This window comes from Brienomyrus brachyistius, chromosome 19 (assembly GCF_023856365.1).
Source record: "Brienomyrus brachyistius isolate T26 chromosome 19, BBRACH_0.4, whole genome shotgun sequence".
NCBI classification, from domain to species: domain Eukaryota; kingdom Metazoa; phylum Chordata; class Actinopteri; order Osteoglossiformes; family Mormyridae; genus Brienomyrus; species Brienomyrus brachyistius.
The window spans coordinates 15,500,754-15,527,805 of record NC_064551.1 but is presented as its reverse complement, the minus strand read 5'-3'; the positions used below and the strand labels follow the sequence as shown (position 1 = coordinate 15,527,805).

General features: G+C 41.7%; 1 protein-coding gene across 1 annotated transcript in view; it reads left to right on the top strand.

Annotated features, from left to right (window-relative positions):
• The window catches only part of LOC125715240 (leucine-rich repeat and fibronectin type-III domain-containing protein 5-like), a 38,146-nt gene extending 11,309 nt beyond the window's left edge, over positions 1–26,837 (top strand). Inside the window, exons 2-3 of the mRNA XM_048986558.1 lie at positions 16,642–18,046; positions 24,305–26,837. Of these exons, the coding sequence (XP_048842515.1) occupies positions 16,662–18,046; positions 24,305–25,250 (2,331 nt within the window). The 5' untranslated portion in view covers positions 16,642–16,661 and the 3' untranslated portion in view covers positions 25,251–26,837. The remainder of the gene's footprint in view (positions 1–16,641; positions 18,047–24,304) is intronic.
• The last annotated feature ends 215 nt before the right edge of the window (positions 26,838–27,052 follow it).

Genomic DNA, 27,052 nt, shown 5'->3' with positions numbered 1-27,052 from the left:
GCAGAGGCGGTATGCAGAGAAAATAGGTGAACAACCAAGGCTAGAAAACATTTTTTTAAAAATCAGGGCTGTTATATTCTGAAAGTGCACAGATGAAAACGCGCGTTGTACAACATTCCTGACCCAAGACCCGAAGACAGCCATAAAATCAATCATAACCTTGTCCCCTTTACAACCTTCCCTTCAGATCCTTCCAAACAGCACTCTGTTCATTAAATTAGTCAAAAGATACTTCTGAGGTCCTGTGGAAAGAAGCACTTTTCAGTTTTGAGTTTGGATTAATGTGTTGCTCTTTGTATGGTAACAGATGGTCTATCTGTGCCAGTGTCTTTGTCTATGTTAATGGTCTGTCAGCATGGTTTTCTGAGGTTGTGTGCATTTCAGTGTTTTCACACATGACTGTGCATTACACTTTATTACCTGAAGATTACATACTAAGGTAAACATAAATGAGGGTGCAGTAAAATGTCGGTAACAGTAAAACTCAATTTTAACATGACGCAAGAGGTTCGTATGAGTTGAACTCGGCAGTCACACATCATGCAATAGAGGGCAGATGTGTACTGCACAGTCTGTGCTGTATAACTGTGTTATAGCCTCACGGTAATGTACTTTTCAGAATGTAATTAAGCGATATCATGGCATCAGTCTCTCAGCATTTTCTCGGTAAATCCGTCGTGCTACATCCGTGAGTGATGGGTTACCTTGTGGTCGTTCATATTATGGATGTTTTCAGGTTTCGGTATTTGAGCAAGTTGGCTTCTGTTTTGATCATAACCCTGTTGTCTCAGCGTGTGTTTTGCAATTTAAATTATCTTCACCTTTGACATATTTCAGACATTACCCAATGCACACTGAGTACAGTTTGGTTATTCACACTGTACTTCATTAATCTGTTTTTGGAGAAAGTTTTTAATTATAAGTAACATATTATAGCAGTGTTATAATAGTCACAAGCAGAAATTTATAATCAAAATCTAGATCTGCATGCAGGCTTAATGGATCATGGGATTGATAAATCTGTAGTCAAAGCTGGATGCTGTAGTCACGTACTGTAGTCACGTACTGTAGTCACGTACTCCATTATACTTAGTTTCAGAAAACCCATTATGTTACATTCGGCATTGGAAAGAGCTTGAATTGAAGCATCCCTGACCTCATAGGAGAGGAAATCTGGTACAGTGGGATGTATGCCAGTAATTAGATCTGTATAAATGAATTATGAAATGAATTCACTCCCAGTGCATTTTTTCCCTAACGCTTGTGTTTCACGTCTTTGCCTTTCCACGATTTTGGGCACTTCCACTGCACCCACCTGCTACTGCAAATAGAGAAAGTCTGCTTGTAAGGTGGAAGGTCTCTTGGCAGAAAGGTGGATCTGCTCCTCCCTTGCCTTGGGGTTCGCTGGAGGTGCTGCTCCTCACACCATCTCTGGACAAAAATTGTTGCAGCACCTTGCATAAGTAAGTGGCATCATAGGCGCTGATTCATCATTCTGTTAGCGATTGCCCTAAATAATTGACACTCCATCCCCCGGCCCCCTCCCCCCAGAACACACACACACACACACACACACACACACACACACACACACACACACACACACACACCGGATCCTATTCATTTTAATGTATACAAATTCAACCACTAGCACCTGGAAATAAACAGTGAAAAGAATTCCAGAGATCAGACTTATAATCAACGTTACACACCACGAAACAGAACATAACCGCATAACGGAACATAACCACATAACGGAACGTAATCACATAACGGAACATAGCTGCATAACGGAACATAACCACATAACGGAACATAACCGGAGCATAATTGCAAAAAGCTGATATTTAGTGTTTTCAAAATAATGCTTTCATTCTTGTAATACCTATAACTCACTTATAATTTGATAGAAATACAGGTAAGGCACCCCTGAAGAAGAACGCGGATTGAGTTCCACCCTCCGGCACTGAGGACAGCTGGCCAATTACATTAGAGCTTTTACAGCATCGGCATTTGTTCCTTCCTGTGGGTGCTATAGCCGTCCAGCCAGCCCTCAGGCACCCACGGGATTGGTGCCTATGGGTGCCATAGTGGCACAATGGGTAGCACTGTTGCCCTAAACTGCTACGGTTGGGGGTTTGAGTTCTGCCAAGCAATCTGTGGGTATACAGTTTGCATCTAACACAGTACCTGTGTTTCCTGCTGCAGTCCAAAAAAAATCTCGGAATTGCCATAGTTTTTGAGTATGTACCTTGCGATGGTCTGGCATCCTGTTCAAGGTTTTGTCGCTCCTGTGCTTTGTGCCCCAGCGTAGGCCTGCACTGAATAGACAGCATGGAAGATGGAGGGAAGGTTTGTTTTAAGCTGGGATGTTAAGAACAACTGAAGAGGTCTGCTTCAGCTTAGGAAAAACTGGCTTAATTTGACTGAGATAAACTGAGAAAAATTAAGTGTGAAAGTTCTCAGTACGGTTTGCTTTGATTAGGAGGATGAACTGGTCTATATGGGCGGGAAGTTGGGTGAGGGGTTGGGAAGGACAGCAGTTGGGATGAGGCATTAAATTCTGTTTTTTATATTACTGTTAAGTGGACAGGGGAGGGTGAAGCAGCTCGTCGCCCACCCTAAATGTACAACCCCCCCATCCCGCGCACTCTCTCCAGATCTCTCTTTTAAATGGTCCGATTCTTTGCAGAGTACTTGAATGGCCGGAGTTTATTTGCGGTTTTGCAAAAGCTGCTCTCTTTGGGGAGAAGTGGGTGAAGAAAACAGAAGGTTCTTTGATGGCCACGTTGTACTTTTACTACGTCGTGTGCCCTAGAAATTCAAGATGGCAGCTGGCAGGATGAAGCTCCTTGCGAGTGGTGAAAGGGTCCCAGTAGCGGGTCCAGTCAATGGAGAGGAGGCCAGTTATTACGAGGCACCATTAGGCCACATTAACTCAAAAAAATTATATGTACTGTACAAAGGATATTCTAGGATAATTTACAAGTGTAGATAATAATAAAAGCAGTTTAATGACAATTTTATATATATATATATATATATATATATGTATATATATATATGTGTATATATATATATATATATATATATATATATAATTTTTTTTCTGCTGTATCGGTTGGCTTACAGTTTGAAAGTTAATTTATAGTTGGTATATTGCATTTAACATTACATAATGAGATTAACATTAATATTGTTCTCATTAAAAATAAGCAAGTGAATATCTAGGTATATACGCTTGTTTATTTAAATATGTATAATTTTACATTTCTCTGATGACTCATTTCTAATATTACTCAGGGCTCAGGTTTCGCTGACAGCACTTGTTTATGTGTCTGTTTATTCACAAAACACTCCTGAGGCAGATAATATCCGTGCGACGTTGCATATGTTGTTTGTGTTTATCATGAATTTGGGGCCAGTGTGGGTGAGCTTATGTTCGTGTGTGTCAGTGTAAGACTATGATCACGCATGGGCATGTGTGTATCCGCGTGTTTGTGCGTGTGCAGATCTGAGGGGGTCTTAGGGAGGCTGGAGACTGTTACTGTGACTACGGGCAGAAAAAGAGGGAGCCCGTCTTCCATGGAGATGACATGTGACTCAGACCGGGAGGCTTTCTGAGCAGTAGCCAACGCGTGAGCCGTGACTGTGAGGCACAGCCCTCCTGTCCAATCAGAGGAGTGCATCCTGTTTACTCCCCGCCCTCCCCGCTCATCTGCGAACTGCATCACCTCTCCCCCAGATCCTCGGCGGCACAAAAAGTTAATTTAGCTTTTAGCACGTTCCCCCAGGAACCGATGGAGTACCGGCACGTGAGAGTCTGCGGCATCCTCCTCACTGAGTCCCCGCGAAGCTGGGAAAGGCTTTCCAGGCCGCCATCTCGTCTCCCGCTGAATCATTAATGCCGCCGTTTGTTATCCCGTTTTAGGCATTAGTATCGTACGCCGTCCGCTGTCTGTTTGTTTAATACTGCATTTCATCGTCACGTGGGGAACAGGTCACTTAACGCCGCGCTGGACTTCAAAGGAACAGCCCACATGAGACTGCGTCCAGCCCAGAGCCGCATTTAATGAATATCAAACCTTAATATCCGCTTTGTGGGGGGGGGGGTCTGACCTTGGGCCCCTATCGTTAATACCATTCCCCTGGTATGCGAGTGATCAGGCCGTGCTCACCATGTAATTGGGCAGATAGTGCCTATGGTGAGAGGATTTCTGCAGTTGCGATTGAGAGCAAAAGCACAATCTACTCTGCATCTCCTGCAGATGTCAAGAACTACGCCCTCCTGGATTACCAATGTCATTCCTGCTATCTGATATTTTACTTAGCTGCTGATCTGGGATTAAGCTTTGGTGTGAGTTTGGGGGGGGGGGGGTTATGGAATTATTTGGTTTGATTTCACATAATTTATATCATTTATAGAAAATGAAGACCCAGGACTTTTACCGTATATCTAAATATATAACACTCACTAATATATCAGAATCTTTGTAACCTCGCCATTGTATGTTTCCATACTGCATTTCTGTGAATGTGCATGTACATTTACTAGACATTCAGATTGCTAATTACGCCTACGATCCTATGTGAGATTATCCCATTCAGATAATCTCTGTTGGCTGCATGTTTAGCAAAACAATGCTATGAGGTTGAATGCTGACATACTGTATGAAGAAGAAAGACAATAATAATAACAATATGGTTCCATCTGGGGGTGCCCCCTGCCTCAGCCCCGCTATGCTATTTCCTTGTAAACATTCACTACGACCCGATGATGGATAAGCAGTTATGTGAGATGGATGGAATAGAGGCTAACAACATAGCTAATGCTAATGGCAATTATAATTATTAAACTCATTATGAAATATCCATTCCAATCCACCCATAATACCTATCTTAAAGAATGATGCCCTTCTCTCAAATCAAGGCCCTTCCCCTTAGGATGGAATTAACTGTCGGTAAATGTCACGGGGGGAGTGCAAGTAACAGGAGTCGACAGACACCGCCTGGCAGTTCTGCCATATGCCATGCTGTGGCTGAGCGAGCCGGTTTGGTCACCATTCTCCAGAAGCCGCCGGGCTTGACATGCCTTAATAGGGGGACCATCACTGGGCTGGGGCTCCTTCCGCATTTTGCATCATATGGCAGCCAGACCTGCTAGGGTACTTGGCTTAGGCTGCTTATTCGTGCTGAGGCTAGTTCATCTCCTGTCTGCGCAGCCAGCTGACACACCGTCAGGATTCCCAGTTTACCGAATGCAAGAACAGTAAGTTTTCCCTCCGTGCAGGTAAAAACCAACTTAAGTCAAATCCTGCTTGCATTCCGAGTGCCGTATTTTTTTTTTCCACTTTATTCAGAGAACAAGGTCACTGGAAATCCTCAGCTCTCTATTCTATTAATAGGTGCACATTCCCTGTGATCACATTTATTCTCGTCCCCCTGCAACATTCAGAGGTGCATGCAGATGCTTCTATTTTATGAATACAAAAGCATTTATTTTTTGTTTTACCTTTGATTGCTGCCCAATGCCAGCCACAATTCCTCTGCTTTCAGTGAGTCGATTTAGGTATGCAGATATGCAGAGTGGAATTGGGTGGGGGGGGGGGGCATGTGTGTGATCTCCCACGATATATTATTTACCTTTGTGAATGTTTTGTAGCACCTGACGTTAAATAAACAGAGGAGGGGGGCAGAAGGGAAGGACAATCCAACTACAGTCAGGGACCTATGGGTCGTTCTCTGGGAGGGGCGCATGGAAAACAGACGATTCTCAAAATAGAAACTGGCGAAAGTTAATCAAGTTATGTAATATTAAAGCAAAAGGCATTGGCAGTCACAGAAAATGATGTTTACATGATCTTCACATTGGTGTAAACCTGTAATGCCTGTCAATGTGTGTTAGCTTAGTCATTTCAAAAGTTCTGCTAAAATCAGCCCAGGATTTGCAGCAGCTGTCCAATACACCCATGCATTTTTTGATTCGACCACTAGCTCACCTTGTTTGGCTAATCATCACCCTAATGAGTTATTTAACAAATCAAATGAAGATAATTAATTAATTGTGCTGGTGGAGGAATTTACTAATACATAGAATGGCTGAGGTGCCCCTAAGGAGACAGTAGGGAACCAAAGCGGAGTTTATCTAGCCCTCCAGCAAGATATCAGGAACTTAATGGAGAAGAAACAAATACATATTCATTTTTTATTTTTTTGTTTTTCAATTTGCATGGGTTGTAACGTTAAATAGTGTTTTTTTCTGACCAAATATACACTTATTACCAAAATAAATAGCCAGGAATATTTTCTTTCACAGCCTAAGACTTCTGCATAGTACCGTGGTGTGTGTGTGTGTGTGTGTGTGTGTGTGTGTGTGTGAGCGGGTATGTCTTACTTTATGGGGACACAATGTCCCCACAATGTGATCCCCATAAGGGAAAACTCAATTTCATAAAAAAATCTGTGACTGCAATGAAAAAACTAGAAATGCAAAAACTTTTGCTTGGTTACTTAAGCTTATGGTTAGGGCTGGGTGGGGGTTAGGGTTGTCATACTTAGCGTTAGCATTTTCCCCATAGAAATGAATGAGCGGTCCCCACAAAGATATGTTTACCCGGCATGTGCGTGAACACTACACACTTTCAAAAGTCCTTGTGACTTCAAGACTCTTTGTTTACATTTTTGCCAAAATCATGAAACATGTTGCTCTATAGAAAGTAAGAGCTTGTTTCTGGTGTATATCAAATACAAAGCTGGTCCTGCGTAATTGTCCATTTCTGATCATCTCAAATCAAGCCAAGAAGGGCGTATGGCTGGTGGGGACATGTTCCTACTAATATTGTGGGGGGTACCTTGTATGTTCAGGGGGGCGGGAGTTCGGGGCTGATTTGGTCCCCACCAGTACTGAAACCAAATCCCCCTGAAAATCAAAGTTTATCAAATGCACAGCAATAGAGCAAACAGCGGTAGGATAGATGCCAGCAATGAAATGACTGAGCTCAGACTGGATGGATTTCCTGATACTTCAGTAATTCCTGACTCTCCTGTCTGTTCCCGTGTAAACATAAGGATGTGCTTTGACTTACCACACTAGACAAAGATTGGTGCCCTCTTTCAGAATAAACAAAATGCAAACTGACATTTCAGGTTATTCATTGATTGATCATAATAATTCACATACAAATGCAGGGAAGTTTTTAATTAGTTTTTATGAACTTTTTTTTTTCTTGGATAAAACTGATTAATTTCAGGTTGAATGTCTCTTTAGTCTCGCAGCTGCCAGTATAATTCTGATGGGAGGCTCTTTTTTATAAATGCATTATAGCATTTAGCACTAGGCTTTTGGGTTTTAAAATGATTTCACTGTGTACAACATCGTCTACAGTGGCTGTTAGCTTTTCTAAATCTCATTAGCTTTTCCTCGCATTGATTTGCATTTACTCCCTTCGCTGTGAACGGCCACAATTATATGTTTGCCTCAAGGCTGACATGCAGTCGCGTAAAATGTTCTCTTCTGTGACACTTAACGCAGTGCTAATACTGCTTATGCTAGTTCTGATCCTCCCACAAAGGTTTAGTAAATGTACCATAGAAGGGGAACATGATGTAAACAAACCGTTTGCTCAGCTTATGAGTCATTGGTGAGCCTCTTCCAAAGTTACTCAAACCTGTTGGACAGTGTTTCCTTTCAAGAAATTTGAGAAATTATCCTGTATAGAGCTTGTGTGACAAATGAAATTGATTTAACTTAAATTGCAATAGTTGACAGGGAATGCCAGCCACACAAAGAAGTGTAACGCATGTTGTCTGTGGGCATTAGCTTGGCGGTATATCGAATTTTTATGGTATATCGATATATTTCAAAACGAGACATAAGATAATGCAATACCCATTTTATCGATACACTTTTATTGAGTGCTATTAAAATTTTTTTAACAGAAACCAGTAGTATTCCAGTATTCCCAGAATCCACAGCAAACTTTGTATTTTCATTCTGATAAAAAAATACAATGTTTTAATAAAAGTGTTCTTGCCATCTCACATGCTTCTTTGAGTTAAGATTAAACACTTAGCCCACTTCTTACATACATGCATATATACTGTATGTTGCTATACTGCCTAAAAATATCGAGATCTGGCTTTTGGTCCATATTTCCCAGCCCTAATAAGCATGAGGTTGTTTCAGATTGAACATTAAGCATGATGGGGTACGTCAGCAGCTCTGTCTCCCATGTGCTGTCCCTAAATGTATAATTCTGTGTCCTTAGATGGACTGGCATCCTATCCTGTATTTCTAGGGGTAGGATTTTGACTCCCTGGGCCCCTGAACTGAATATGTGGTTATGAAAGATGGATGGATGTTCAGTAACGGCTTTGGAGTCAAAGGCATGCGGACAGGCAATGTTATACTTTTCTGAATATAATTAAACGATAGGATGGCATCAGTCTCTTGACATTTTCTCAGGAAATTCATCGGGCCTCATCCATAAGTGGTGAGTCACTGTGTGTTTGTCCATATTATACATGCTTTGTGGTCTCAAAATTTGGGGAGACTTCATTTCAATGACCCCTTCATCTCGACGTTTTATCCAAGTTATCTTTGATTAATTTTGATTATTCACTTTATTTCATTTATCTGTCTTTGAATGGTTACGGTTAATAACAGCCGGTTTGAAGCATTTGTAATTAGTACTGTAACATATTGTAGTTATAAATTATCATAATCAAAAGGTTATAATTAAAATATAGACCTACCTTCAGTTTCCGTGTAATGTTATAATTTGAGACTGAATTTTTTTTTTGTTGCCATGGCCGTACTTTAACTTAATTTTAGCTTTGTACTGATGATCTTAAAGTTTATCTTCCAACTTATCTGGTTCAGGGTTGTCGGGGCGGCCTGGATCCTGTCCCAGAAACAAAGGGTAGGTCACCCTAGATGGAATGCCAGTAGAGAAAAAAACATTTTTTACATTTAGCTCACAAACTCTGTATTTGGTGGAAGTTCTGATAACACTTTAAAGTTGTTGCAAATTCTGCCCATGATCCTTTGCAGTTTTGTTCCAGCTCTCGTCCGCTTGCTCGGCGGTCTCATGCACAGCAACATTTCCACAGATTCTTGACAAGGTATAGCTTTTTTTTTTTTTCTCCAGCTGAGAACATTCACTGCTGATATTGCTCAGCTGTTGCAATGGGGAAATTTTCGCCAACGTTTGGCTCAAAGGTTAAAAAAATAAATAAAAAATGACCCTAGTTTCAAGGCTTTGGCAGGTCCCAAACGGACTGGCAGATTCCTGGCCTGGTTAGAAGTCTTTAACAGACTAAATCAGATTTTAGTATTTAGTTTTGGATTTAACTATCTATTTTTCATTCATCACAAAATGCTCCCCAGTCCCTGAAGATGACAAGCAGGCTCAAAATATAGTGGCCACATCACGCTTGACCGCAGAAATTGTGTTGACTGGCTTGGGTGTTTGGTCCAAGTTGTATTTAACGCCTGACATTTACAGATGCCACTATTCTGGTCTACAGCAAAATCCATGTAGAGTTTGAGACATCTTATTTTCAGGTACTTTGATTCTACTCTAGTACATTGGCTAGCTGCATCATGTGACTCGGACACAGTTAAGTAACGTATCTTATTCTGGCCACTGAAATGTAGGTTTTTAAAAGTTATGCTTCACCAGGTTCCCACCGGACTGCATAGAGGCTGGGTGGTTCTAGATGCTTCTGGCTTCTCGATGATTATGTTCACTGTCGGCATACTCAGGGGCAACTTTAGAGACTTCAGTAGGAGGTGACTTGTGCTCTTCAATGAGTTCATGCCTGACTCATTTCGAATGCTCTGCAGTATTGATGATTGAGTCTTTGTTAAAATTCAATAGCTGACCTCAGAAATGGGTGTGTATTCTTTCGGTATAATAAAAAATAGATCTGACATGTTGCAACATGAACAAGGATTATTTTTTTCCAAAATTTTCCTTGAAATTTTCCCTGTTCCACATAAACATTTTCCACATGAACTAATAAATGCATAATAGCAGTGAATGTAATGTGCAATTTGCTTATTTTCATTACCAAATGTATCCCGTCAAAGAATTCTTCATATTTGAATCATCCAGACCAGGAATCACATGCGTTGCCTAGTGCAGTCAGTACTTCAAGGTTTTTAGAACAAGTGTTATTTTCCCCCCAAATTTTGCCCTTAATTGTAAAGCTAGTATGAAGTCAGTCAGTATGGCTGCAGTTAAATACCAGTTTTAGAATTTGGCGGTATGGGTCTGAGATGACAGGCACCAAAGCATGTTCAAATACTGGGTGGTCATACATGCATGCCGTAACTGCATTGAACGGTCTATTGTCATCGTCTCTCCTAGTCTCAGAAAATAAATGGTTCTTTTTACCTCATGGAAGGGTATTGGGATCCTGAAAATGATCAAAGAGCTTATCCCATGCAAAGGTACCTTATAAAAATCTCTTGTTGCGGTTTTGAACTTGTAACAATTCTCAATGGAATGATACAGGGGTAGAATGCTATGAGCTGAGTCACTAAGCAGGATAGTAATGGAGAAGATGATCACAAAGATGTTTTATTTAAGGCTTTTCAAGGTAAGAATAATTTCCCATTCAACCCGTATTTACATATAAGGCAGTGTAGTGAGGAGAGTGTTATGTGATCGTGTATTTTGGTTCTTCTAACGAAAAATTCCAGTTTGACCTTGCAGACAGCAGATCTGAAGGGTTTATTGTAATGTTCTGCATGGAGGAGCTTTTTTATCTCATGCAGAGATAGCACTTTTTCTGTCTTTGTTCATATTGCGGAAGTGAAAGAAGGATGCTCTAGACATTCGCATCTGACAGTGCATTGTGTTCAGTTGTGCCATCAGTATATTTTAGTGCAAAATCAGTGGGATCATCAGAGTCGTCGGGGCACAGTTTAAGACTGGAGACTCTATGTTGAAGTGCCTTTTAGGCAACAAACATCCCTGTCTCTCATCAATGAATCCTGTATCTTCTTTCCATCTTCTACTAGCACGACATTAGCATTACTATCTTCTTATATAGTTATATAAATATTGTTTACCACCTATAAACTGCTTTAACACAATAATGCACTTCCCTAGCCCCTAGCGACCAAACCTTCTGTCGATCTATTTTCCACCTGCTTCTCCTGATAGACGGGATGTCATCTACTGCAGGGCACACCGTGCGCAGCTTAATTGGACGGCAGGAAGAACCGGTGTGACACACTCGGGGAAAACTCAAACCCCCTACACAAAGCACAGCAGCAAGATTCTAAACTTAAAACCAGGAAGTATGAAGCAAAAAAGCTATGCACAGAGCCACTGAACGACATCTGCTAAGATGTTCAGGCTGTAACAGCATGTTCTAATTGTATTTTACCGTTTTTCCAAAAATAAATATTGCAGTGAGACCTCAAAAGTGTGAGCAGTAATAATAGAAAAAGGAGAAGCCATCTTTGCATATCTGTCGTGTCTGAATAGACATCTTTTACGTAACTATCCTGTCCAACTACATTATTATCAACTTCATATATATGTTCATCCCTGCCAGCATGCATCTTAGACCTTGACGACTGCTTCTTGATTGTGCACCATAAAGTCAAACAGTGCAGCTTAAAAAAGGGTTAAAGAAGGAGACCGGTAGCATAGGGTCGTGCTGATTCTGCAAGATAGGTAGCCTATTCAGCAAGCCAGTAACAGTAAGGGTTTATAGGTCAGCAAGAGCTGTAGGAGTTAAAAATAGAGGAATCTGTTTTAGCAATCTGTCTGTGTGTGTATGTGTGTGTGTGTGTGTGTGTGTGTGTGTGTGTGTGCGTGGGTTTGAACATAATCATAATCTGTAACCAAGACCATGATTTAGATAACATCCAGAAGCTTATCATCATAATCAAAAACAATAATAATAATAATAATAATAATAAAAAGTTATTTGACCGTAATATGTTAATATGTCACATTGTGCAGATCATTTACCTTTTGACATTATCTCTAGCTATCATTACATCCATCCATCCATCCATCCATCCACCCACCCTTCCATAATCTTTTAAGCCGTACAGGATCAGAGGGCACAAGACAGGGGGGCCCTTACATTGACCCCAGCACAGCCAGATCTGTACCTGGAATGAAAACGAGATCTTCCATGGCGTGTCAGACCTGTAACGTCAACATGCATGCAGCTTCGCGTGAATCATCACCGACCAGTTACTGTGTGGATGTGCAAGAGAGTAGCTGGAGCAAACTGTTTGCTGAAAGGGGACACATATCATCTTGGAATTACAGAAATGGGGCTTTGGTATCATCTACAGAAGAATTCAGTCCCTTAGCCACGAGTCCACTGCTGGTCCAACACTTACAATCTTATATAAATCCTCATCTAGCCTATCTTAAAATATTGCATAACCAGACTTTTATTTTAATATTTTTGTGCATTATTTAAATTTTTCATATCAAAACCTTTTTTTTCGTGCATAATTCAATAAACTTTTAAGTTAGATTATTTGTGATAGCATCTCCAAGATAATGCCTGTCAGGTTGAAAGAAAAGCAAAGTCTCTCAGCATTTTGCCTTATCTATGCGAGTCCTGTCGCATCTATTTTAATGTAAATTCAAATAGCTTATGGAAACAAACAAATTAGCCATAAGTCATTTTCTTATACCAGAATAGACGGAAATGCAATGAAAATTATTTTGAGAAAAAAAATTCTTTCATGTGACATTGATACACAAGCGAGAAAGAAGTATCATTCCCTATTTTGTATTTATAATTTACTTATTCATTCAATTTAATTAATTAAGTTAATTAAGTGAGGTCTAATTTACCACCCACCCACCTCCGACATTTAGTAGAAAATGATCCAAGCTTCTGTAAAAAGAAATCTGTTATTATTATTATTATAATTATTATTATTATTATTAAAGGACTGTTTATTTTTCTACAAAAAAATACAACACTAAGTATTGTATCTGGCAACTTGAGTCATTTGACTGAATCTTTGCTTTTGGGTTACAGTGCCACAGATGGTCAGATGTAAATGAATTTTAAGAAAACTCAACTGGTGGTTCACTGACTGAAATGTTTTGCATGAAATGTAACATGTGCATTAGTGTGACTCATCGCTGAGATCTGGAAACAGTCCATTTAGATTGCAATAATGTTTATAGTATAGTAATAGGTTGCATGTGGCCTGCTGTCAGTCGGGAGCGTTTGGTGATGACACTATGTGACTCAGTCACAGATCATAAGGTGACCATCGTTTATCACATAGTGCATTACTCACACATTTGCTCTGACACACTGAGGACTGTTCTGCCAGATAAACTAAATTACCAGCTGCATTTACGCAATGTATTATCGTTTCCCTGGCTCAGGGTTGATAGTAGAAGATGAAAGAACAGAAAAATCGCTTTTTTTTTTTTTTTTCTGCAAGCTGCCTGTAACGAAGGCTCATCATTATTCCAGCTTTTGCAAAAATGTCACTGTCACTGTCTTAGGGTGTGTTCTTAATAGTTATGCTATTCTTTTTGGAAATCTGACATTTGAAAGGAAGGATGGTGTCTCAACCTTGATTCCGATTGAGTGTAGTAACAACTGTATCCATTACTGGCGCTTTTGTCCCCAGAAAGGTCACTGTTTTCTTATACCACATCTGCTCATACCATTGCCAGCACAGTACCATAGGATACCCTAATTCATATGTCAAAATAATGTACAAGGTCCAGTTAATATTGGCATTTTTACACATTTTGAAGTTAAAGAAGTGCATTGGTGCATGTGTAGAACATTTAATGTAAAATTTAATATCATCCTTGAGCTAAATTGTTTTACAAAGTCTTGAAACTACTGAAGTGCAAACAAATGTACTGGCTTCGCAGTGATTATATTGAAGGTTCTGAGCAAACTGTGCTGGTCAGGCAGGAATTGGAAATGAGATGCAGGCAAATAGCTCCCTAGGGACGTAGTTTATTTGGGAAGCGTGTGACTGATGGTGAGAAAATCACTGTTACCACTGGCCTGTGTGGTACCCAGTGGACCATTGCTTTGATAATTGTAATAAAATCTGATATTTTGCACTGTCCTGCTTTGTTAGTGATTATTAAAAATTTGTTTCCACGAAGGTAGCATACCTATCTACGGCATATATTACTTTCGTTAAACAATTTACTTGTGGTGTTACAGTACTTTTTGAATAAAAATTATACAAACAAGCTAATAAAAGTGTTTTTCTTAAATAAAATATCCCCGTCAATACTGCTGCAACCTGCTAATAAAAATGTTTAATTTACTTAAAAATACAAATAAAATAAAAATATTCTCTCCAGTAAATAAAAATAAAATAAATATCCATTAAGGTGCACGTTTAGAAAATTTACTCTATTTGATTTGTTCTGTATTCACATTAACAGCTTTCAGCTTCACATTAGGACACAGTTTCATCCATCTCTTTCCGATTGTTGCCTGGGAGGAAACACACAAACACACAGAAAGGTTCCACATTTGCTACATTGGTTAGTACATATACATACCGAACCGAAGGACATGTTACACTCCTAGTGTTTATATATACATATAAAGAGTTTGGCCACCCTCCGCCTTTCGAAGACCTCCGGTACATCTTGGAATGCTTTTATACACGGTGTTGGACTGTGCGCAAGGGATATTGGACCATATTTCAGAAGGAACATCTCCAGCTGTGGAGGAGGAGGAGAGATGATGGAGTTGGTAATCATTGGCCACAACAGGCCCTATGAAATAACCTCATGTTCTTTCTTTACGTGATCATGCAGAAAAATCGTTAAACTTAATGACTTTACCAACAAGACTGGCATTCTGTGTCAGTCTTTGGTTCTGTCCAAATGTAAACCATCTGGATGTGGGCAAAATGCTGAAACATGATTCATCTGATCGTATGACTTTTTGCTTAGGAATTCTGGTTTTGTGCTTTTTACTTCAAATACTTTATTGTGCATTAGCCTTGGATACAATCAGTTTCCAAATGGGAGAACTACTGTAACTTTTTGCTTTGTGAAGCTCACAGTGTCATTTCTTTGGAGACTGGCTCACAGAGGGCAGTGATTTGATTCTGTGGAAAGGCTGCACCTCTGTGGTATTCAGAAACTCTGTAAGTGTCAGTACGCTACGTCCCCGTCGGTTTGACTTGCTGCCGCTTTCCTCTTGTTTGCAATTTGCCCATGTTGGGCATATGCTGCTATGTTTTTAAAGACTAATGCCCTTGGCAGATTAAATCATTTTGCCATTTTCATACCTCATGCCCCTGCAGTTCAGGGACAGTCCATTTGGCGTCTGGACTCTGCTAGTTGCCTCACATCGCTTTAAAAACTTTTGATTGTTAGACCTGTTTCACAGCTGAAGCAAAATGCTAATCGGCATTCAACCAAAAATGACTCACTTCTGAAGTTCTATTAATAATTCTGAATGTCTTAGTTACTTAAAATGTAAAGTACTTTTCATACTGTGTCTCCATGTATTTGTCCACCCCCTGTAGTTATTCTTTGATTCAATTGTTATTTTTTTGTTCAATAGCTCTAATGTTGACTATGTGTTACCAGAATCGTATACAACACGTCATGCCAAATTATAATTTACTGAACTATCCAAGTCATTTAAATATAAATACAATTTACTTAGAGTTAGCCTTATGTTCCTTATCGTATGTTGGAAAGTTTAAATAAAACCTTCAAACCATTTAAACAATAATGATGCAAATATAATCTGAGTTGAGAAGCTAGATTGAGAAGCTATTTCAGAACTGGAACATTCATTAAGATATCTCAAATGATATTGTATGATTTTTCTATCATCTAGTTTACAAATTGTGAGAAATTCCTCAGGCGGTACTCAGACCATTTATTACTTATGACAGTACAGATTTCATATTGAAGAGTTATTAATTACGACAGGGGACCAGTCATTAGTGATGCATCCACTACCAATGTGTACCATCCATCAAAGGTATGCTTCAGCAGTTCATGTTAATTCCGAAAATAAATTTTCTATACTGTATGTTGTACTATTTTAAAGTAAAGGGTTACTTACATTGACTTAAGGAAATGCTCATTTTTGTTATTATTATCATGTTAGAATTCTGCTCTCAGCTCCCAGTTGGGCCTGGCTTATCCTATCCTTTTAGGAGTCCTCAATACAAAGCATCAATGGCGTCTCAGAGACGAGCACAAATCCCCTGCTTACCATTGTGGTCGGTAGGCTTCACTGGGTATCTCGCCCAATTCCGCCCAAAGCTTTGCAGGTGCCCCATCAGCAATAGGCGTCATGGTTGAGTGATGAGAGTAACAAGAATCTACCCAACTGATTGCAAGGCAGTTAGCTATTCCCTGGGTTTCCTTGTCACTGATGGCTTACCTGCTAGTGAGCTGCTTAAAAGATCCATCCATCCATCCATCCATCCATCCATCCATCCATCACCATGTCATACTAAATTTAGGGACAAGTGCAACATTAATTGTTATTAAAGTTATTAAATGGTGAATCAGTAGAGTTTTATCAACTTCTTATAGTTGATAAAATTATTGTTTGTCGTTTGGTCAAGTTCAATTGCCATATAAATTGGGCTAAATCTTATTCTCTCTTCCTTTCTTTCAGATTTGTGACCCTGACTTACAATGGAAAACCTGCTGGTTTACCTGCTGGTTATTGGCATGACAGTTAAGGCCCAGATTTGTCCGAAACGCTGCATCTGCCAGATGTTGTCCCCCAACCTTGCGACCCTGTGTGCCAAAAAAGGGCTACTCTTCGTCCCACCAAATATTGACAGACATACGGTCGAGCTCCGTCTGGGCGACAACTTTGTCACCAATATAAAAAGGAAGGACTTTGCTAATATGACCAGACTGGTGGATCTTACCCTGTCCAGGAATACAATAAGCTTCATCATGCCTCACGCTTTCATGGACCTGGAGAACCTGCGCGCCTTACACCTGAACAGCAACCGCCTGACGAGGATATCCAACGACACCTTCAGCGGCATGTCCAAGCTGCACCATCTGATTCTCAACAACAACCAGCTCACCTTCATCTACCTGGGAGCTTTTAATGACCTTCTGGCTTTGGAGGAGCTGGATCTGTCCTACAACAACCTTGAGACAATCCCTTGGGAGGCTATCCAGAGGATGACCAACTTGCACACACTCAGCCTGGACCACAACATGATCGAATACATCCCTGAGGGCACCTTCGCCAACCTGCAGAAGCTGAACCGCCTGGATGTGACCTCCAACAAGCTCCAGAAGCTCCCGCCTGATCCACTGTTCTTGAGGGCACAGGTTCTGGCCACATCAGGAACCATGAGCTCGACCTCCTTTGCGCTGAGCTTCGGGGGAAACCCGCTGCACTGCAACTGTGAGCTGCTCTGGTTGCGACGACTGAGTCGCGAGGATGACCTAGAGACCTGCGCCTCGCCCTCTCACCTGTCAGGCCGCTACTTCTGGTCCGTCCCCGAGGAGGAGTTCCTTTGTGAGCCTCCCCTCATCACTCGGCACACCCAGGAGCTGCGGGTGTTAGAGGGCCAGCAGGTGGCGCTACGCTGCAAGGCTCGGGGTGATCCTGAGCCTGCCATTCACTGGATCTCCCCAGAAGGCAAGCTGGTTTCCAACACTACCCGCACCGTAGTCTATGCCAACGGCACGCTGGACATCATGATAACTACGGTGAAGGACTCCGGCTCCTTCACCTGCATCTCCTCCAACCCAGCAGGTGAAGCTCATCAGATGGTGGACCTCTTCATTATCAAGCTGCCGCACTTCTCCAACAACACCAACGGCATGCAGGAGCCAGACCCCGGCTCCTCGGATATCTCCACCTCTGCCAGAGCCGGCGCTGGTGGCAACCAGACCGGCGGTGCCAAGACCAGCTTGGAGAAGCGCGTACTGGTCTCCGAGGCCACATCATCCACTGCCCTTATCAAGTTCAACTTCCAGAGGAACATACCTGGAATCCGTATGTTCCAGATCCAGTACAATGGCACTTACGATGACTCTCTCGTGTACAGGTGAGCATCAAAATATGCTGAATTCACCCCGGTATTAAGTTTGCTGAAATAAAGAGGGCAGAAGGTATGGGACTTCCTAAGCCGGATGCCAGTCTGTTACGCACAAGATGGAGAAAATATGCTAATTCCCTAAACACAGCTGAAGGCAGGATTTAGACACCTAACCTTCGCAGCTTGAGGCTATAATGCGAACCACTGAGCCAATGTGCTATAATGCATTGATTATACGAGTGCATGCAAACTGCTTAGGGATTCTTCTTTACCTCTGCCTAAACATTTGATATCAGTACTTTTAACAAACCATTTGAAGCTCCAATCCATTCCCTGTTTATTTATTTACATTTCATCGGATTATGGCTCTTATCACTTTACCAGGAAGGCAGCAATTTTATGATAATCTGTATCACAGTGAACCCTAATGAGTCAGTCTAATCTGGGAGATACGGCCTTGAAAATAAGCCATTAAGCTATTGTCTTCTTTCTTTGTAGTGTCGAGATATAATCAAGTGATTAAAATTCCCGAGGAAGTCAAAGATGCAAAACACACAGAATACTCTAATAAAATCGGAGCATCTGCTTTCGTAGCGCGTTCGAGTATCACTCGAATTTCCCGGGACTTCATGTACTTCAACACGGGGACTGCATAAATCAAGTCGAAAAAGCCTCTTCTTACATCTCAGAGTGGATGAGATTTCCAGAAAGCAAGCAAACAAGCAGGCATATAATAAATAAATAAACAAAGGGCGCTTTGTGAGGACACTGAGAAAACTCACACGTGGAGAATTGCAAGGATGTCCATTATTGAACTGCCATCCTTTCACAGCCAGAGAGTGAAAAGCTAAATGAAGTGTTTTGTTTTTTTTTTTTCGCAAAGAATCTGCCTACACAAGAAAGATTCAGCGTATTTATACCTCTCACAGCGGTACGTTAATTCCCCCTTAGACGATAATGATTAATTAAGAATTATTGTTAAATTCCACGTTTACCAAAATGGGCAGTTTTGTGCAACATTACACAGCGGACCCGAACAATAATAAGTTTTCAAGTTTGAAAAAGCCATAACCTTTCGAACCCTAAGCTTAGATTCAGATGTTAAACCCTAATTTGGGACATAAGGTATCACAATAGGCCATTGGATAGTATGAAATATCCTTTTAAATTGAGATAACCTGTGGTTTCCCATTAATGGCTTGTGGACCCCTCCCCGCTTCAGCCTCGGATTGCCTTTGACAGCATCCCAGCGATCACATTTATTACTTTATTTGTGTGACAAGTCTTTGAACGTCTTTGAAATGTGCGTGATGGTGAGCCTGGGCATCGAAGGGAGTCACATGAGACGTGGCTGCTCAGCGATTGGTTTACGTGATAACAAACAGGAGAGGCATGACGGCACAGCGGGGTAACGTTAGCAGTGAGCCTGACAGCTCAGGGATCTTCAGTTAATTCCAGCTCTCTCTGAGTTGAGTGTGTGTGTCCCCCCCGCTTCCAAGCCCCATGTGTGCACTGCCTCCGCAATGGCGGGCTATCAGCTCCACCATTCCAATATGTTTTTACTGTTCACTTGGGGGGGAGGGGAGAGGTTAGTGATAAACTTCTATCCAAGGTAGGCAGCATCCTCCCGTGTGATCTATACTCTGGAGGACAGGCTCCAGAGCACGGAAAGCCTGATTGAATGAAGCTGTTACTGAAAATGGATGGATAGATAGCAAACAGGATTCGGTCCTGGACTGACAGTGTAATAACTGTAATGAAATTTGCCGCTGTGAGCACGAGGTACAGAATATTAATCCCGAAGGGAACCAAATACAGTGGGGTTTAACTTGTGTAATAGGCCTGCATGTTTTATGATGAATGAATGAATGAATGAATGAATGAATGAATGAACGAATGAACAAATGAATAAAAGATAGATAGATAGATAGATAGATAGATAGATAGATAGATAGATAGATAGATAGATAGATAGATAGATAGATAGATAGATTAAACAGAAGCATAGGTGAACAGTATATTCCGGACGGGGCATTTTGGGCATGAATGCTTGATAAGCTATTTTTCCAAGCGCCATCGTCAGAGTAATGATGGACTCTGACTGTATATATTAAAGAGGGGGCGTTCTACAAAGGGGAGGCCTCATTTGGGATTAGCCAAAGAGTGTTGTGCATGGCTTTTGAAGGTGCTGATTTGCATTGTAATAAAGTGGCACGGTTGCAGAATCGTGAGGGCCGTTGGGGCCTGAGACCGTCTGAATACAGAATAATGACGACTGCTGGAAAAGGACGATGCTGTTTACTCTGTGTCATTTATTCAAATTAGTAGCATTGCATTATCTTTCTGAAAGTAATGTAACACAAACATTTAGATTTGTGCATATACATTCTATGTGTATGGGTAAATATCTGAATATAAAACAGTAAATAAATACACTCAAACATTGCAAAGTGCTACCAACTGCAGTATTCAATGAACATTAGAATATTTTATTTGGTATTGTTTCATCCCTGTATGCATAAATATGTATATGTGCATCTATATGAAGTATTTATTATTTTTTTCAAGGGATGTCCAGTGAATCATCAAATAGTTTGTTGTTGTGTAATTTGATAGAGAAAATGGTTGCTAACAGCTTTGTAAGTTCCTCATTTTTAAGTCCCATGGATGCTGCCAATCAATCTCAAGTTAACCTTGGGATTCTTCTGTTAACAGCTAAATTAGATAGATAGATAGATAGATAGATAGATAGATAGATAGATAGATAGATAGATAGATAGATAGATAGATGTGTGCATACATGTGTACATTTATATTTGTGTATATACATGCATAGAAACATACATGCATATTGATTAATCTGATGACTGGGTGTCAGTACAGAACACAGAGGGCTATGAAACAACATAACACTCTTTCCTGCTGTCGGGGAAATGCTGAGCATGTGCGATACTTGTTCAGCTGGGATGGCCGACAGATCCGTACTGCATGGAGACTGAAAGAAAGGATCGACTTTATTTGCGACTATGGGTTTTATGACACGAAGGGGAGGCTGAAATAAAGGCAGAGGTGAGCTGAGATGGATGTGGAGCGCGGGGCAGGTAATAGCGACTGGGTCTGAGCGGTCTGGACAAGGGCTGAGTAAGTGGTCAGGGTCCTGTGAGAGGAAGCAGGGGTCTTTTATAAAATGCGTATCAGATCGCATGTGAAAGGGGCTTGTCACCTAACCCCCCTTCCCGCCATTACGTTTCATTGTGTGAACATCTTTAATGCTCTGACTCCACATGGGCTCCCGGTGTGGCTTGCAGCGTGTCGCATTTATAACACCATGAACACCATCCATTAGTTGGCTGCAGCCTGGTCTCGCTCGTTCAGCAGTTTATTTGCCCCCCATATGCTGCCGGAGCGGGTGGCAGTGCCTCCACATCGATTAGCCCCGTCTCGCTGTCACCGGGAAGCTCTGCCTCGCCGCAGCCGTCCCGGGTGCGAGCCCCTGGGCCGCTGGGCGTGCCTGCTGTTCGCATCCGCATGTTACTGAAATGCACAGCAGCGGCGCTCGCATGAGAACGTTGGAAGCCTGCTGAGTCGGTGACTGTGTGCTGTGAGCTTCATCATGGTGGAACTTACTATCTAGCTCCTCTGCTCAACTAAGATCAGCTTTATGTTCTTATTAAGATCTATGGTCAAGCATACATATGCAGATTGTACATTCTTCACCTCAACGTACTCAAATAATTCCTTTGAGTGGCCCAATCCTTTGTGGATTTAATAAATAAACACATTCATGAATTAATTACCCAACACATAAATGAAAGCTGTAGTATTTGTAGTGAACAGACTCATTGCTGTCTTAGGTTAAGGTGTTGGGAGCTGAAATTAGTGAGACTTGTGGGTGGCTCAGTTGGCAGCCTAAATCCTCCAGGCCTGGGGGGTTAAAACGCCACCCCCGCTGTGTGTGAGTGTGTTGAGTTTGCTTGTTTTGCGGTTTCCCTCTGCAGTCCGAAGACATGCTGTCAGGTGAACTATCATATCAGTATTGTCCATAGTGTGCAGGCACGTGCCCTGTGATCCTGGTCAATGCAGCCATTTTTTTTTAGCAAAACACCATCGGCAAGCAAAGAAAATGGTACAGATGACAAGGCTGTTTGCATGGGGTGAACGCAGCCTGGCCTGCTTTGGGACGACAGGGAGGGAATGGAAGACTTCTGTCTCACCATTGAAATATTTGCATGGGGATAAAGGAATCATCAACTGCACTTGGTTGCTTTGTTTTAAATTAGGCTGCTTTTATTCAGTCAGATTCAGCAGGGACATTCCAGTAATTGTGCACATCACCTTGAAAATAAAATACACAAAATCTCACAGGGCAGGAATGATAGCATCAACACATATTTTATACAAACATTTTTTTTTATTTCATGTTAAAGAGGTTATTAACAGTGACCTTGGTCTGATTTATGTTTTTTTTTCTTTTTTTTCTGGCAAGGATGCCCTGTTTCTCTGCTCTCCCTGTCTTTGAAAGTAATGTCCCTCTCCAAAGAACGTGCATCAGCCACTCACTTGTCCTCACGTCTGAAGGGGGGTATCCTAGAAGCCGGAAGGAGGTTACTCGATGTAGTGGGACAAGAATCACACAGCTCAAAAATAAAGAACGTTTTATGAATAAATTTAGGGCTTTAGCACTTTGGGGAAAGGTTGACCTGATAAGCAGTACCAATATGAAAGCGTGTGTATGTGTCTGGTCCCCATAATAGAAAACTATTATATAAAAATCCGTGACTGCAATGAAGAATGAAAATGCAAAAACTCTTGTATTTTGTTTGGTTACTTATGGTTAGGGCTGGGTAGGGGTTAAGGTCGGCATGTTGGGATTACAGTTTTCCCCATAGGAGTGAATGGAGAGTCCCCACAAAGATATCATCACAAACGCCTCCATTAAAGCCAGAAAATACAGTATGTGCATTTCTGTGTATAATATTTAGTGTATTCAGTTACTTTTTCTTCTTACTTGTTGAGTTTTGAGGTGTATTCTGTCTCTTCATCTTCAGCCATAATATGGTGTTATAATCCTGTGGTAGCTGTGATGGTTATGATTGCTGTGGATTTGTTAATGATCACCATCTTTGCTGCCTCAAGAGTGCCTACCAGACAACACCTGTGCATGCTGCAGTCCTCACACCAGGCACCATGCATGCTTGTCTGATTTTCTGACCCTCTTTCTGTCATTCAGATTCATTACTCCATAAAACTGACATCCACTTCTGTTAATAGGCAAGTGTGCAGATATTTATGTAGTACATCTAGGGGTTGCACGAAATCTTTTGCCTAATGGTTTTGTATCTATTTTCACATGTACAGTAATGCATAATATTGTGAATGATGTGACTTTAATTTATAACTTAAAATTAAATTAAAAATTACTTTTAAATAGATTACATTTAATGCCCCCCAAGTTATATATCGGATTATAGCAGGGGTGAGCAATCTTATCCAAACAGGAACATTATTTATGCAGGTACAACTCGCTAATTAGATTATTAATTAGAGGATTGATTGGCTGAAGAGTCCTCAGATCTGGGTGTGAACAGCTGACCTGAAGGTTATCCCAAAAGGCCGCATATACACCGGCCCTTTGCGGATAAGATTAGAGTATTCCTTCCACTTTCATTGTTGAGCATCATTTGCCGCAGTTTTAAGCTTTACTAGCTAATGTTATGTCATTGTTTCCTTTCATTACATTTCAGTAATTGTCAGGAGAAGCTCGTTTAATTTAAGTACAGTTCAGGAGTTGCCAGCCCTTCACAGATGCAAATGCGAAACGGGGGAGGGGGGGTGAAATAATGGATGTGGTTATGAGAAAATAAAGTCCGGCCCATTCAATCTTCTCCTCCTTGCGGCACGATTCACCGTATCTGTCAGTGTGTCATGCATTATTTATTGCTGCAGTCATATGACCTCTGTTCTGTACTTGACTCCTTCACCCCCAAGTTCCACGTTCATCTTTGAGAGAGAATCTCTGAAGTCCTGGGGAAAAGGATTCGGAGTCACCCGACAGCTGTAGTTCTTTCTTTAATTTATTCTTTTAACGATTGCCAGTAGTCCAGCATTTCAGGCACAGCGAGGATTCTGTGCGCAGCATTTTGGGAGGATGTATCGATCTGCTTAAGACGGCTGCTGACTGCGCTGAATAGATGCGAGCAAGTCTCTTTCTCTCTCTCGTTCTCTCCCACTCTCTCAGACTGTGTTTGTCTCTGTTCCTCATTTCAGGATGATACCCCCTGCAAGCAAGCAGTTCCTGGTGAACAATCTAGCAGCGGGGACGCAGTACGACCTGTGCGTCTTGGCCATCTACGACGACGGCGTCACCTCCCTCACAGCCACGCGCGTTCTGGGCTGCGTCCAGTTCTCCACCGAGTCCGAGTATCTCCGCTGCCACTTCATGCAGTCCCAGTTCCTGGGCGGCACCATGATCATCATCATCGGCGGCATCATCGTGGCCTCGGTACTGGTCTTCATCATCATCCTTATGATCCGCTATAAGGTGTGCAATGCCGGTGACGGGAAGGGGGGCAAGTCCAGCGACGTTTATTCCCAGACGGCTGAGCTGAGGCTGCAGCGCTGCTCCGTCACCCCATCCACTTCCCAGCAAGCTCTGGGGCTGGAGGGCGACGCCCCCCTAAAGCCGACAGCCACCTCCGAAGGGGTGACGCACTCCTCAGAAAGCTCCCTCCCTGAGTGCTCCACCGCCACCTCCGTGGTGAGCCAGAGCTCCACCCCCGGCTCTTTCGGCTCCCTGAAAGCAAAACGGAGGGCCCCCCCCAAGCCCTTCCCCGAGACTAAAGGAGAGGCCCCGGTCAGCATGGAGATGCAGAACACGAACCGGAACAACTCCACCACGCCCAAGCCGTCCCCCAATCCATTCCCAACCGTCCCTGCAAAGCCGGCATGCTTCAGAAAGACGAAGCCTCCCAGGCCAGCCTCCAGGTACCTAACTGTACCAGCAGGAGGCGCCAAACAGAGCAAACAGCGCAGGTACTCACTCATCGAGGGCTCGTCCAAACTTTACGGCTCCTCCCCGCTGGGGCAGGGGAGCATGTGGTCTCAGCGCAGCCTGTCAATGAACCGGGTGCTGCCCCAGCTGGAGGTTCTGGACAGGGATGGCAGGAAGGGAACATCCTCTAGCTCCGAGTGGATCCTGGAGAGCACTGTGTGACTGGATCATGTCCTCCCAGTGCATTTGGCTCCGCCGGATCCAGCAAACGCACACGGCGACAATATCCTCGCCCTGTCGGAATCTCCAGTTCCTATCGGGCCCCTTTTGAAGACTAGCTAACCCCCCCCCCAGATAGGCATGGAGTTATTTTCCAGGGTACTCCTGTGTTGAAATGCGCCAAGCGGATGTCCAGTATGATATCGGGAACAGACGGTCACATTTCACAAAACGCCTTTCTAGATGGAAATTCCATTTCCTGCATATTCCAGAGACAACAGACAAGCTATCCCTGGATTTCCTGTTTTGAATTTTTTCAAAGGGAAATTCCAAGTATTATTTTTAATCAGTGACACTGATACATCATTGATTTATAGGCACAAAAAAAAAATGAATAAACTCTTGTACAGAAATACAACGATTTGCTGTGTTGTTATGTTGTGTAAAATAAAATACAAAACACCTATGCTCCAATTTCTCTACGGATTATTTCCCCAGAAATGCGGCTTATGTTAAAATAGAATGTCTTCTGTTTGATTCTTCATGGAAATTAATCTTGGTATTCTTGCTATCAATGGAAGTGGTTCAAAAATATACTGACACAATATATTCCAGGCATCCCATTGTTTATTTATTATTATTTACCAGCTTGCTGCTGCCAACTGAAATAAGAGCTGATTGATCTCTTGATAACGAGACAATTGTGTCACAGCATAAGAGAAAGATGAGTGAGCACCACTCTACTTATAATCTTTTAAATCTAAACTCCTCAGATTCTCAAAAAAAAAACCACATTTCTCTTACACCGCTGCTGGGATTGTCTGCTTCCAATTCCGTTTTGTGTCGAATACGGGGGGAAAAAAATCCCATTTCTCGAGAAACGATTCGTCTGCCTTGCTAGCCATGATATCAGTTTATGAGATAATTCAGAGTTTAATCGATTTAATGAGCTCACAGGTTTGCTAATAACTGGCATCATGATTGCAGCCTTAAGTTCAATCACAAGCCTTATCTCAGCTTATTGTAGGAAGTCTTATTTTATTATTGAGAAATGACATATCAGGTAACAGCGAAACAGGTTATTTTATAATTGCAAGGTCATTTTCATCAATATTAAGAGGTATCTTGATATTAAAGTGTAAAGCAGCTTTCAGTTGGCAGCAAAACAATGATACCCGTACTAAAGGCTCACATTTTATTATAAACGTTGTAGATACTAACACCATTGAGCTGAGTGGTTCCTCAAACTGGGTGTTGGGTGGGCAAATGTGTGTGTTTGTGTATGTGCGTCTTTGTCTGAAGAGGATGACCTGTAAATGCCTGTGATATAAACAATTACAAATATAAGTATGATGCATTCTGAGAGAACAAGAGAAATTGCTGCAGAATAATCTGCTTTGTAGTTCACAGAAACGTGTCGCATTTGAAAATCATCACCCATGGCAGGACAAAGCATTCTTTTGGACTGTAGATCAGAATCATTTTAGTACAAAATCCTGTGCGCTAAATTTTGATGTTGTTGTATTACTCCACATTTTGTTTACCTCATTGTGATATTTCTCCTAGTTTATTGAAGCTTTAACTGGAATGTATGACAGAGTTTTATAATGTAATATCAGGACATCCTGGTACTTGTACTCAATTGTGTACTATGTACACTACAGTATTAAAAAACACTACATAGCATATGAACATTACATCATTTGGCCTGATTTATTGCGTGTTTGGTGTAAGTAGGCAACTTAGTGGCTGAGATAATGGAAAAAATGAAAGAAATCCTGAAAAGGAAAGGAGAGCCCGGGAGC